The sequence below is a fragment of the Taudactylus pleione genome, unplaced genomic scaffold, assembly GCF_031769625.1.
Source record: "Taudactylus pleione unplaced genomic scaffold, aTauple2 ptg000711l, whole genome shotgun sequence".
NCBI lineage: Eukaryota > Metazoa > Chordata > Amphibia > Anura > Myobatrachidae > Taudactylus > Taudactylus pleione.
Genome location: NW_028285113.1, coordinates 5,831,794 through 5,847,336, shown reverse-complemented (window position 1 = coordinate 5,847,336; position 15,543 = coordinate 5,831,794). Strand labels below are relative to the sequence as shown.

The 15,543-nt window shown below is 48.6% G+C and overlaps 1 protein-coding gene across 1 annotated transcript in view; it reads right to left on the bottom strand.

Annotated features, from left to right (window-relative positions):
* Nucleotides 1-15,543, bottom strand: part of CFAP300 (cilia and flagella associated protein 300) — a 65,241-nt gene that overhangs the window by 33,158 nt on the left and 16,540 nt on the right. The window contains exons 4-5 of the mRNA XM_088456662.1: nucleotides 1,839-2,005; nucleotides 3-175 (exon numbers count right to left, since the gene is read on the bottom strand). Of these exons, the coding sequence (XP_088312788.1) occupies nucleotides 3-175; nucleotides 1,839-2,005 (340 nt within the window). The remainder of the gene's footprint in view (nucleotides 1-2; nucleotides 176-1,838; nucleotides 2,006-15,543) is intronic.

Sequence of the window (15,543 nt, the reverse complement as noted above, 5' to 3'; positions counted from 1 at the left end):
ACCTCAGTAGTTCCTTGTATATTGATTTTGTGGTTTCTATATATGGGTCAATCACATCCTCAAACTGGCAGACGGCTCCCCCAAGACACAGGTGCTTGAAAAGACGGAAGAGAAACTCTTCTCTATCTGATGGGCTGAAAATGTCAAACTTTTCAGAATCTTCCAGAAGTAACACCTTATACACAAAGACACAACGGGAAAAGAAGTAATACTGTATGCCTTAACAAGAACATTGTCTATTTATACAGAGACATCATCAACAGTGGCCTGAGCCGTAGAAGGAATCCGGCTGCTGAATAATTGGGAACTTTATTTCTCTTCGGTCGGTATCCTAATAGAAGCTGTAATTTGCAGCAGCTAATTGATCAGGCAGGGGCTATCCAATTAGTCCCAAAAGCCGGCACTTATCGGGGATTGTGTTTCACCTGCTTCAGGCAGGCGAAACAAAATCCCCAAAATCAGCCCCGTTTTTGTTGCCATGATTGCGAAAATGCACAGGTTTCACGGAACCGGTGTGTTTTGGGGTGAAACGGGAAATTTTTCTGATGAAAAAAAAAAAACACGGTGGCGGCACTAATCAGATAAATTGTCAAAAATGGTGTTAAAATCCCGTTTTTTCACGAGAAAAATTTACGTGGAAATAGGATACTAATAATATATATATATATATCTATCTTTCTTGATCAAAAGTGGACTGCACAATTGACCAGCTTTCTGAAGTAAGTGTGATAATTGAGTTTTATGAGACCGTCACACATTGTCTTAATAAGGTTCAGAATAAATTCCTTATTCTTCATGTTGTCCTATAAGGACAGTTTAAAAATTCTTCATTTTATACACTGCATTTATGAATACGCAAGGGGTAACATTGACAAATAATGCCGCGGTCCAGGGAAATTTATTTGGTTACATATTATAAAAGTACATAGACGTCCTCCCCTTGTACACCATACAATTGATGGTTGCTAATGCATAAAGGGTCAATTGCTCAAATCTCAGAGATTTACAGCAGCATAGTATCAGCAACTTCTCAGCTCTAACTCCCGTGCCAAGGCTTGGACAAACCGACTAACCAATATAAAGAACATACTTCTAAATCAATGGCCTACATACTGTATGTGCATCATGATACTAGGGGGTCAATTTACTAAAGTGAGTGTTTTTAGAAATGAGTTTTAGTAGACATGTTGCCCATAGCAACCAATCAGATTCTACTTCACATTTAACTAGCACCTTCTAGAAGAGAATAGCTAGAATCTGATTGGTTGCTATGGGCAACATCTCTTCTAAAACTCACTTCTAAAAACTCTCACTTTAGTAAATTGACCTCTAGGTATTTATTGTGTACTGAATTTGTGTGTTTATATATAATACAGATCAGGGTTGCCTACCCTCCCTATTCGGCTGGGAGCCTCCCGATAAACTGGTGCAGCTCCCGGCCTCCCAGAAGGCAGGCAAGCCTCCCAGCTGCCACCGACCCCCCCCCGGCCCCCCCGCAATTACCTGTTAAACCCCCGCAGCGGGGGCCGGTGACGCAATTCACGCTGAATCGTGTAATTTTGGCCCCGCCCCCTGCTTCACAATGCCTGTTTTATCGGCAGTGTGTAGCAAGGGCGGGGCCAAAATGACGCGATTGCGTAGCTCCGCCCCCATCATGCCCCGCAAATGTCATCAGCCCACCTGACCACGCCCCCTTTTTGCCGGCCACGTCCCCCTGTCCTGCCGATCTGGCTGCTCCCTCCCGGAAGGAGCAGCCAGATAGTCGGCAAGTATGATACAGATACAGACTATAGTAAACATACAGATAATAACACATAGAAAATAATTTGGATCTGTACCTTACGAAGTTCGTCTGAAATAGTGAAGTCATCAACATATTCATCGAGGCACTTTGAAATAACTCCACCTTCCCGGACGATATTCTCTTTGTACAGACAATCAAACAAGGACATGGACAGCTGAGTGCATGGGATGTCTGTTGCTTCAGTTCTTTTCACTTTGGTCCCTGGAATTAAAATGACATAACAGTGATCATTACATGTGTTAAGCTTGTTAAAATAACAAGGAACATATAATAATATATTTATATAATTATTATACACACATCACACTTCTGAACGGTCACAAGAAAAATAGAAAATATTCCCTCAAATCTGTGTTTTCACACCAGAGCCGGATTCCGACACGTGTAATCTCTTTTCTGTAGGCCCATGGCAGTCTACGCATCACGCATGACGTTGAATTGCCACTCCCACGAAATGGGGCCGTTCCTTGACAAAACATGGTCTCCGCCAAGAAACTCCCATTTCACGTAATGTGCAGTCCGTCAAAATACAGATAAATCTGTTCGCTGTGATGTTCTCAGTCAGTCAATGTAAGTTAGATCTGGCGCATGCCCAGTCGCTAATTACTTTCTTTTGCGTTGTGTATATTATGCTGAAATCCACAAGATCCATCCGCATCTGCGGATAAGTCAGCCTCAGTATCAAGCCCTTCATGGCAAACTGGGCAGCACAGTGTTATGAAACTCCTGCACTGTTACATAAGACCCCTAGAGTCCCTCTATAGAGGGTCTTGTGCCTATAACAACCACCTGCTGTTCCCTTAGTGTTAGAAGCACACACCAGTACTTAGGAGGCCGCCAGGTCTTCTACATCCGAATAGTAGAGGCTTATGCGACAGGAGATCACAAGGTAATAACTGGAATAGTAGTGTATAAGCAACAGTAATATGGCAAGGACACAGTTAACTGAAGTACTGACAACAACCACTAGTTTTGTCCAGTACACTGGCACAAGGGTGAAATATGCAGACAGAGGTTATGGACATCATTATTATTATTATCATTTATTTATAATGGCGCCACAAGTGTTCCGCAGCACCTTACAAAGTACATAAACAAATTGTAGACAAGCAACTTACAGAACAATACAATACAGGACCAGGACATGGATAATATATATTGCTACATTAGCGAACATAACACCCAGATAAGCAACCAAGTGTTAGGTGCCCTAGTGGGGAGTAAGAAGTAGATGAAACTAAAGTAGGGAGAAGCACAAGAGGGTAGAGGGCCCTGCTCGTAAGAGCTTACATTCTAAAAGGGAGGGGAAGACAAACGGGTTTGACACAGATGGGGACGAAGGAGCATGTAGCAGGGAGTTAGAATGATAGCTGGAAGGCTTTGATGAAGTAGTGGGTCTTGAGAGCCTGTTTGAAGGATTGCAAAGAATCATGTAGAGTAATACAGTTCTTGAAGTGCAGCACAGGTGGAATGCAAGTGATACTAGATTCAGATCTGCACCACAGTTCTTAATGCAGTAGCAATGGTTAAACACAGCCACTATTATTGCAGCAGCAGCATAGCACAGTAACCCAATACAGCAGTGGTATTAAAACAGTGATTCCAGCAAGGCACAGGTGGATTGCTCAGCAGCTAATGAAGTCACAGGTCACACAGCAGTAAGGAGTACATATCAGCAGAGGTAATGCACAGTGGTGAAACACTTAGCTGAGTAAATCCTTCAGGAGGATATCAGGAACAGTAACCAAGAACAGGGACCGACTGACAAGGCTCCAAGAAGAACTATCACCAGCATGGAAGTGTTGAACTGATTTCCTTTTAACAGCACTGAAAGCCAATCAGCTTAATTAAAAATATGAATTGCAGCTGCAGTAACAAATATAGAACCAGAAGGCACTGCAACTGCAAAGAGTCCCGGTAGCCTAGCAACCACTGGGACCACCAAATAATGCAGCTTGCGTAACGAGGTGTCCCGGTCGCCTAGCAATGACCGAGACCCGCAATGGAGGAGAGCTGTGACGGCGGCTCATGAAACACGGTGGTACAATGATTAGTTTACCGCCTCACAGTAAGCTAATGCATCCAAATACCTAGAATATCACCCAGCGCATTCCCATCATGGTGTCTGCGCACAACCGCACAACCCATTGAGCCGCATAACTCTGGAATGCATTGGGTGTTCCTGGGCAATAACTAAACAGATGCGAGAAGATATTCCGTCTGATGGGTGTGTTATGGGAGTGTAGCCGGTGTGTCGCAGGAGAGCATACATTGGAGGCCATACTGAGATTCTGCACCTAGCATGGAGTTGGTGCAAGTGCCTATGGTGCTCCCAATGGCAGCCACCTAGATGCATGTTTGTACGCCAGGGGAAGGACTGATTCTAGCATAAGCATAAAGTCACAGACACGGCTACGACAGAAGACACTAAATACTAGCTAGTTTTTCTCAAGTACATCCTATGGGCGGAATTCAATTGATTTTGCGGCCCGCATCTCCCGTCTAAAGTGACAGGAGATCGCGGGCCGCTATTCAATTGTGCCAGCGTTTCACGCTGATCGCACCCAAAGTGGTCGGGTTTAGCCGCGTAAAACGGCTAACCCCGACCAAAGTGCTGGGCGCGATCACGAAAAGTGATGTTTGGGCGCCCAAACATGTCACTTTTCGCACATTTCAGCTCTCATCCCCCAGGGGCTGCGAGCTGAAATGTAGCGCTTGGCAGCTGATCGCGCCCGACAGGAGCAAGAATAGAATAGCTCAGTCGGACGCGATAGGGGATGAAAAGAATTGAATTCCGCCCTATGAATATTGCTAGGTAGAAGTCGATTGGTTGCTATGGGCAACGTCTCCATTCTTTAGGAGACTTGATATTACGGACTCTGAAAGCAATAACAAGTTACACATGATTTATGTTTCTCCTAGGGAATATTTAATATATACCAAGGTAGGTTATGGTCTCCTACCAGCAAAGTAGTTACTGCAGTCAGTGGCAGCAGAACAGAGCGATCTAGCATGTCAGTGACAGCCCAGAAAGAGTAAAGATGGGTACACACAGGAGTGACAGGCATTCGTTCTGACATCGGAACGAATGTCCATCAACAGCGATTATGCGTCCACACTGAACAACTTTAATAAATGACTTAACGACCACCATTACGCAATTAACAATGCCCTGGCCGCTAATGAGATCGCTAGGATTGATGTGCAACACATCAAACCTGGCGCCCGGCACTAGCGACCGCGGGAGCGTGCAAACATGCGTACAGGCTGAGCGATGTAGGCAATATGTCGTTGCGAAGCGGCATATCGGCCCGACATCGCTCCATTGTGTACCCGCTTAAGTAAGACTTGGATGATTGTGGTAAATATCCATTCATACAGGAGAATACACAGAGCAGAGTTGTCTTTGATGTTTTGAGTCATTAATACAATGAAAGTCATAGTAATATTTGCTTCAGTATAATGGGCTGTAAGGTTCAGACTATTGGTTTGGTCACATGACATGTAAATGAACTAATTGTTGAAACACGAGCAGCGCTGGAACGCAGGTCAGAGGCGATGCCAAGGATCTGTGTGAGCACTACTTTCTCACATTGCCGTGTTTAGTTTTGCCAGCAGCATTTAGGGAGAGGTTTCCATTTGTCAGCACTCAACATGGGAAAATGATTGAGAACACTTCTAACATGTTAATTAGAACAAGCCCTAAGGTGCATTACCAGAAGGTTGAATGAAGCTATCAAGAAGTGATAGACGTATCTCTATGACGTGTGCAGTAACTATTCTCACGGAAGTTGTACAGACCATGAGGCTAATTTACAGTCTGACAGGAGACCACTTGCCCCACGTAATAATGCACTTTGGTGTGCTGCTCATGTACCAAAACTGGAGCCTGAAGTTTGAGTTCCACTGCGCCTGGAGAGGCAGATTTGCGGCCATTCACTTGCAACAGTAAAGTTAAGCAGGCACCTTAGAGACGTGTTGAGTTATGCTGGTTACACACTAGACCGTCCTAACTGATGATTGGTAGGTGTCCGCCCAGTCACAGCATTTAAATTTGCTCACCCAGTTCAGCTGTCACTTACTGCCTGGTCGTCCGTACACACCAGCAGCTGCACCGATACATCTGCAGATATACAATATGTCTGTGGCCATATGGGGAGGTACACAACTAACGACGCAACTGCGATATATCAACCGTTCGATTGAACGGCCGATATATATAGCCCAGTGTGTACCCAGCTTTAGAATTACAGCAACCGTAAGATACACCTTTTTGGAGGCATATCTTCTGCACATCCATAACATTGGTGCAAGTTTAGCATTGGATGATTATAACGGTCTCATCTTGTGTTTTAAAATATATAACTAAAATAAATAACCCACAACAACCCTCACCCAAATCCCCCAGATGTAACATCAATAACCAGAGCTATACAGCCGTAGCTGGTTCACACTAAGGGGGGCACCGGTTTTAAATTTGAAAAAAATCTCAGCACCTCAGATGAAACGCGTCAGTAGGGAGACATATATGCCAGGCATTGATGTATTAAGTCCAAAGTAGCAAAGTGGATCTACTATAAACACTTACAGGTTATACATACATAGTGGTGAGGCAAGGCTGCAGGGTTCACATACTTGTTGATGGCAAGCTGGAGTTCCATAACATATCATTACCTACTTGGTAAGTGTGTACTTTAAGTAAAAACGATCTGGAACCGACCTACATTTTCAAAGGGAGGGGCTTATTGTTTTATGCCGCTCCCTTTGGCAATTGTCTATTCCTAACTACTGTACACAATAGCATTATTTATTGGAGTTCCACATTAACTTGCATTATTATTCTCCTCTCATGTCTGAAGCATATACATTTCATTTCAATTGTTACCTTATGTATAAATAAACTGTTTGAAGATCTCAAGTATTTTCCTGTGTAATTTTATAAATAGTTTAAGTGTGAGTTAAATAGTATATTTTTACCTATAAGGATTATCTAAGAAGTCAGTTGTAAGAGTGATAATCAAAAGAGACTCAGATGTAGATCTAAAGGTGGCCATACACGGTGCGATGCACAGTGTAGGGCGTCTGCCAATCCGTCGGCAGACGGATCGTGCTGTCACTGGTCCCCACAGACCACACGATATGCCGGCTTCCCCCTCCTTCATCTGAATGGGATCGTACATCGCATCCCAGGTCAGATGGTTTTGCAGGAAGACCTGGGGATGTGATGTACGATCCCGCGGGAGTGCACAGCATGATATCAGGTACGATATCGTGCCCATACACGGCATGACATAATACCTATATATTGTGCCGATCTGTCGCATCGGCATGCATATTGTGCCATGTATGGGGGCCTTAAAAGGGCAAGAGGGAGAGTATTTTGAGATGAGATTGGCATTGTAAAGGGGTTGGGCACGGTATCCCGGTGATTGGGATATAGGCAATCAGAATACCAACAGCGGCAACCCGGCATGATAAGGTAAGCATGCTAACCCTAAACCCTCCACCACTGCAACCTAATCCCCCCCACACAATCTATCCCTCCCCCAGCAGCCTAACCCTGACCGCCCCCCGCAGCCTAACCCTAAATGCCCCCCACAGCCTAACCCTCCCATGCAGCCTAACCCTAACCACCCCCCTAGTGCCTAAACCTAGCCACTAACCCTCTCCCTAATACTTACCATTGGGATGCCGGCAGTCATTATTCTTGTGCTGGGATTTCGGAGCCATTATTTTGATCGCCGGGCATTCCGGCCTCCAGGGTGCCGAAAACTTACCTTGTAAAGGGCTTTGTGAGTGAGAAGTCATTTGAATACAATTCCAGGAGATATGAGGAGCCAGTGGATGAATATACACAAACACACATCCAACATGTATATCCCAAGTGGTTGTCTTCGGTTATAAACCATATCTAGGCCATACTAGGATCCCTGCTGTGTTTGTCTGGTACAGTATGTATAGAGAAAATGTTTCATGTCCGTGCTCACCGTTCTGAATAATAAAATGTGACTAGGAGCTCATTCATATAAAACATATGTTCTAAGGCCTTGTGGTCATATTATAAGCAGTTCTATATATAAGCTGAATGATGTATTCAAAACAGGTCAAATGACAGAGGCACAGTGAGACACGTGCCAAAAAGAGGGAATCCTATTTATAATATGGCAAGAAACAACAGACAATTTATATTTCAGCGGACATGTGGAAAAGGGATGGATGTGGTATCATCCGTATAAACTATACTGCAATATCTTATATATAATCTACATGGAATTATAACATATGGGACAAAAGCAAGGCTACTTCCATTCTTTATAAAACCTTAAACAAATGCCAAAGTAGGGGCAATTTAATGATAGTCCCTGAGACTTGGCTGATAATCCTTATCTATTGTGTCTGAAAGGCTGGGTATGTCCTCAGGGAGTATTGCGCAATAGTATAGGGTGTCATCACCCGGGTGTGGATAGCGATTGTCAATGTGACTCAATCACAGGTAACACAGGATGCAGAAGGTGTGGGCCCACATTGATTTATAAACTTGCCAATACAATGACAGATATGAACAGTCTAATGATAATTAATACCTGTAAAATGACAGCATGTCACATACAGGGCCTGATTGAGAGTCGGAGACAGCCAGAGTGACTACCTTATGCTAATGTGAGCAGTCACACAATACTAATACCCACTGTCTTACCATCAGCAGCTGCGACGGTCATCATTAGAATCGGCACTAAAGCTGGGTACACACTACACCATGTGACAGTGCGATGTGATGTAACCATACATCGCGTCCGCCATACACACTGCCCGATCCGGTGTACAACGGTCATTCATTGCATTGTCCTGTTCGGAACATCAGATGGGAAAATATGTATGATATATAGGTTTGATCTGCGGAGGAGCGATATATTGTATAGTGTGTAACCAGCTTTACACCGTATCCCGTGCTGGGTGCAAAAGATCCGTCATAAGCCAGGCGTCTGTCATACGTGCGCCTGGAGTCAGGATACGTGCCCATGATTCTCCCATAATACAGATCTTTCCCATAGTAGCTGCCACAATGAGATCTGACCACGCACTGAGCGAACCTGGTCGCTCTTATTTATTACTCAGGTCTGTGAGGCAGTAATATGCTAACCATTACGCCAACCATGCTGCCCACCATCATATCCTCTGTCTAGGTGCACTTGTGCAGTCCGCTGATAATAGTGAGAAACGTCTGCAGCTAGAGGTGCGTCAGAATCAAAATCAGGCCCACAGTGAGGCTCACATATGGGGAAGAGGACTTTTATTTGGGTGAAAACATGTTTGTCTGCTGTGAGTGTACATAGGTGCACGCTGACTTACTGCTTTGTGACGTATCCAAGGGCGAACTCTCTGCGTCTGAGACGGAAATGTACATGCTGGAAATAGTCACTACTTCTACTATCTGTATCCCACCTACTATCCCCTGTACTAATTACAATGGACATTCTCAAACAAAAAGAAAATTAGTGTAAGTGGTCATCAATCAGTCATAATTTCATGCATCATTTTCATATATATTTGATTTATTACATTGGTATGTGTAGCTTCTGAATGATGGTGACATAGGGGGATCTCACACCACTCTTAAATCTACACCCTTCAGACCTTGAAATTAATTTCAAACAAGTGCAATGCTGCAGAGATAGGCGCAAAACTTCACAAAACAGTGTATAAGATGCTGACTCACATTTCCGCAGTATCATAAATGACCACTAATATTTGTAGTTCGTTAAATTGCACAGTTTGTAGGAGATTCTGGGGTATATTTACTAAAGTGCAGGTTTTTACAAGTGGAGTTGTTGCCCATAGATTCTACTTATCATGTATCTAGCACCTTCTAGATAATAGCTAGAATCTGATTGGTTGCTATGGGCCACTTCTAAAAACACGCACTTTAGTAAATATACCCCTGTGAGTTGGGATCTAAGCAAAAAAAAAAGTAACTGTCAAAACCATGTTGCACATCAGATAGGGCAATGTAAAATTTGGGAAGGGCACGTCTACATTCAAATATAAATTGCAGTGTAGACATAAAGCTGTCTAGCATTTGTGGGCTACATGCAGGACCAGTTTCCAGACCAAGTAGAGCCCAGGGCGAGAATTTCCATACTCACTGTCCACTAGCCTGACACACACACACACACTGCCCCCATAGCTTCACACACACACACGCTGCCCCCATAGCCTCACACACACACTGCCCCCATAGCCTCACACACACACTGCCCCCATAGCTTCACACACACACACTGCCCCCATAGCCTCACACACACACTGCCCCCATAGCCTCACACACACACACTGCCCCCATAGCCTCACACACACACTGCCCCCATAGCCTCACACACACACTGCCCCCATAGCCTCACACACACACTGCCCCCATAGCTTCACACACACACACTGCCCCCATAGCCTCACACACACACTGCCCCCATAGCCTCACACACACACTGCCCCAATAGCCTCACACACACACACTGCCCCCATAGCCTCACACACACACACTGCCCCCATAGCCTCACACACACACTGCCCCCATAGCCTCACACACACACTGCCCCATAGCCACACACACACTGCCACCATAGCCTCACACACACACTGCCACCATAGCCTCACACACACACTGCCCCCATAGCCTCACACACATGCTGCCCCCATAGCCTCACACGCACACTGCCCCCATAGCCACACACACACACACACTGCCCCCATAGCCTCACACACACACTGCCCCCATAGCCTCACACACACACTGCCCCCATAGCCTCACACACACACTGCCCCCATAGCCTCACACACACACTGCCCCATAGCCACACACACACTGCCACCATAGCCTCACACACACACTGCCACCATAGCCTCACACACACACTGCCCCCATAGCCTCACACACACACTGCCCCCATAGCTTCACACACACACACTGCCCCCATAGCCTCACACACACACTGCCCCCATAGCCTCACACACACACTGCCCCAATAGCCTCACACACACACACTGCCCCAATAGCCTCACACACACACTGCCCCCATAGCCTCACACACACACTGCCCCCATAGCCTCACACACACACTGCCCCCATAGCTTCACACACACACACTGCCCCCATAGCCTCACACACACACTGCCCCCATAGCCTCACACACACACTGCCCCAATAGCCTCACACACACACACTGCCCCCATAGCCTCACACACACACTGCCCCCATAGCCTCACACACACACTGCCCCCATAGCCTCACACACACTGCCCCATAGCCACACACACACTGCCACCATAGCCTCACACACACACTGCCACCATAGCCTCACACACACACTGCCCCCATAGCCTCACACACATGCTGCCCCCATAGCCACACACACACACACACACACACACTGCCCCCATAGCTTCACACACTGCCCCCATGGCCTCACACACACACACTGCCCCCATAGCTTCACACACACACACACACACTGCCCCCATAGCCTCACACATAAACACTCTGCCCCCATAGCCTCACAAACACACACACTGCCCCCATAGCCTCACACACACACACACTGCCCCCATAGCCTCACACACACACACACACACTGCCCCCATAGCTTCACACACACACTGCCCCCATAGCCAGCCACACACACACACACATACACACTGCCCCCATAGCTTCACACACACACACTGCCCCATGGCCTCACACACACACACTGCCCCATAGCTTCACACACACATACTGTCCCCATAGTCTCACTCACACACACTGCCCCCATAGTCCCACACACACACACACTGCCCCCATAGCCTCACACAATCACACACTGCCCCATAGCCACACACACTCACTGCCTCCATAGCCTCACAACACACACACTGCCCCATAGCCTCACATACACACACTGCCCCCATAGTCTCACACACACACATGCTGCCCCCATAGCTTCACACACACACTGCCCCATGGCCTCACACACAAACACTGCCCCATAGCTTCACACACACATACTGCCCCCATAGTCTCACTCACACACACTGCCCCCATAGTCCCACACACACACACACACACGCTGCCCCCATAGCCTCACACACATACTGCCCCCATAGCCTCACACAATCACACACTGCCCCATAGCCTCACACACACACTGCCCCCATAGCCTCACACACACACTGCCCCCATAGCCTCACACACACACTGCCCCCATAGCCTCACACACACACTGCCCCCATAGCCTCACACACACACTGCCCCCATAGCCTCACACACACACTGCCCCCATAGCCTCACACACACTGCCCCCATAGCCTCACACACATACTGCCCCCATAGCCTCAAACAATCACACACTGCCCCATAGCCTCACACAATCACACACTGCCCCATAGCCGCACAACACACACACTGCCCCATAGCCTCACATACACACACTGCCCCCATAGTCTCACACACACACACATGCTGCTCCCATAGCCTCACACACACACACACACTGCCCCCATAGCTTCACACACATACACTGCCCCCATAGCCTCACACATACTGGCCCCATAGCCTCACACACACACACTGCCCCCATAGTCTCACACACACACTGCCCCCATAGCCTTACACACACATACACCCCCATAGCCTCACACACACACTGCCCCCATAGCCTCACACACACACTGCCCCCATAGCCTCACAAACACACTGTCCCCATAGCCTCACAAACACACTGTCCCCATAGCCTCACACACACTGTCCCCATAGCCTCACACACACACACACTGCCCCCCTAGCCTCACACACACACACTGCCCCCCTAGCCTCACACACATACTGCTCCCATAGCCTCACACACACACTGGCCCCATAGCCTCACACATACACACTGCCCCCATAGCCACACACACACACACACACACACACTGCCCCATAGCCTCACACATACACACTGCCCCCATAGCCTCACAAACACACTGTCCCCATAGCCTCACACACACACTGCCCCCATAGCTTCACACACACACACGCTGCCCCCATAGCCTCACACACACACTGCCCCCATAGCCTCACACACACACTGCCCCCATAGCTTCACACACACACACTGCCCCCATAGCTTCACACACACACACGCTGCCCCCATAGCCTCACACACACACTGCCCCCATAGCCTCACACACACACTGCCCCCATAGCTTCACACACACACACTGCCCCCATAGCCTCACACACACACTGCCCCCATAGCCTCACACACACACTGCCCCAATAGCCTCACACACACACACTGCCCCCATAGCCTCACACACACACTGCCCCCATAGCCTCACACACACACTGCCCCCATAGCCTCACACACACACTGCCCCCATAGCCTCACACACACACTGCCCCATAGCCACACACACACTGCCACCATAGCCTCACACACACACTGCCCCCATAGCCTCACACACACACTGCCCCCATAGCCTCACACACATGCTGCCCCCATAGCCTCACACGCACACTGCCCCCATAGCCACACACACACACACACTGCCCCCATGGCCTCACACACACACACACACACACACACTGCCCCCATAGCTTCACACACTGCCCCCATGGCCTCACACACACACACTGCCCCCATAGCTTCACACACACACACTGCCCCCATAGCTTCACACATAAACACTCTGCCCCCATAGCCTCACAAACACACACACTGCCCCCATAGCCTCACACACACACACACTGCCCCCATAGCCTCACACACACACACACACACACTGCCCCCATAGCTTCACACACACACACTGCCCCATGGCCTCACACACACACACTGCCCCATAGCTTCACACACACATACTGTCCCCATAGTCTCACTCACACACACTGCCCCCATAGTCCCACACACACACACACTGCCCCCATAGCCTCACACAATCACACACTGCCCCATAGCCACACACACTCACTGCCTCCATAGCCTCACAACACACACACTGCCCCATAGCCTCACATACACACACTGCCCCCATAGTCTCACACACACACATGCTGCCCCCATAGCTTCACACACACACACTGCCCCATGGCCTCACACACAAACACTGCCCCATAGCTTCACACACACATACTGCCCCCATAGTCTCACTCACACACACTGCCCCCATAGTCCCACACACACACGCTGCCCCCATAGCCTCACACACATACTGCCCCCATAGCCTCACACAATCACACACTGCCCCATAGCCTCACACACACACTGCCCCCATAGCCTCACACACACACTGCCCCCATAGCCTCACACACACGCTGCCCCCATAGCCTCACACACACGCTGCCCCCATAGCCTCACACACACGCTGCCCCCATAGCCTCACACAATCACACACTGCCCCATAGCCTCACACAATCACACACTGCCCCATAGCCGCACAACACACACACTGCCCCATAGCCTCACATACACACACTGCCCCCATAGTCTCACACACACACACATGCTGCTCCCATAGCCTCACACACACACACACACTGCCCCCATAGCTTCACACACATACACTGCCCCCATAGCCTCACACATACTGCCCCCATAGCCTCACACACACACACACACACACACACTGCCCCCATAGCTTCACACACTGCCCCCATGGCCTCACACACACACACTGCCCCCATAGCTTCACACACACACACTGCCCCCATAGCTTCACACATAAACACTCTGCCCCCATAGCCTCACAAACACACACACTGCCCCCATAGCCTCACACACACACACACTGCCCCCATAGCCTCACACACACACACACACACACACACTGCCCCCATAGCTTCACACACACACACTGCCCCATGGCCTCACACACACACACTGCCCCATAGCTTCACACACACATACTGTCCCCATAGTCTCACTCACACACACTGCCCCCATAGTCCCACACACACACACACACTGCCCCCATAGCCTCACACAATCACACACTGCCCCATAGCCACACACACTCACTGCCTCCATAGCCTCACAACACACACACTGCCCCATAGCCTCACATACACACACTGCCCCCATAGTCTCACACACACACATGCTGCCCCCATAGCTTCACACACACACACTGCCCCATGGCCTCACACACAAACACTGCCCCATAGCTTCACACACACATACTGCCCCCATAGTCTCACTCACACACACTGCCCCCATAGTCCCACACACACACACACACACACACACGCTGCCCCCATAGCCTCACACACATACTGCCCCCATAGCCTCACACAATCACACACTGCCCCATAGCCTCACACACACACTGCCCCCATAGCCTCACACACACACTGCCCCCATAGCCTCACACACACGCTGCCCCCATAGCCTCACACACACGCTGCCCCCATAGCCTCACACACATACTGCCCCCATAGCCTCACACAATCACACACTGCCCCATAGCCTCACACAATCACACACTGCCCCATAGCCGCACAACACACACACTGCCCCATAGCCTCACATACACACACTGCCCCCATAGTCTCACACACACACACATGCTGCTCCCATAGCCTCACACACACACACACACTGCCCCCATAGCTTCACACACATACACTGCCCCCATAGCCTCACACATACTGGCCCCATAGCCTCACACACACACACTGCCCCCATAGTCTCACACACACACTGCCCCCATAGCCTTACACACACACA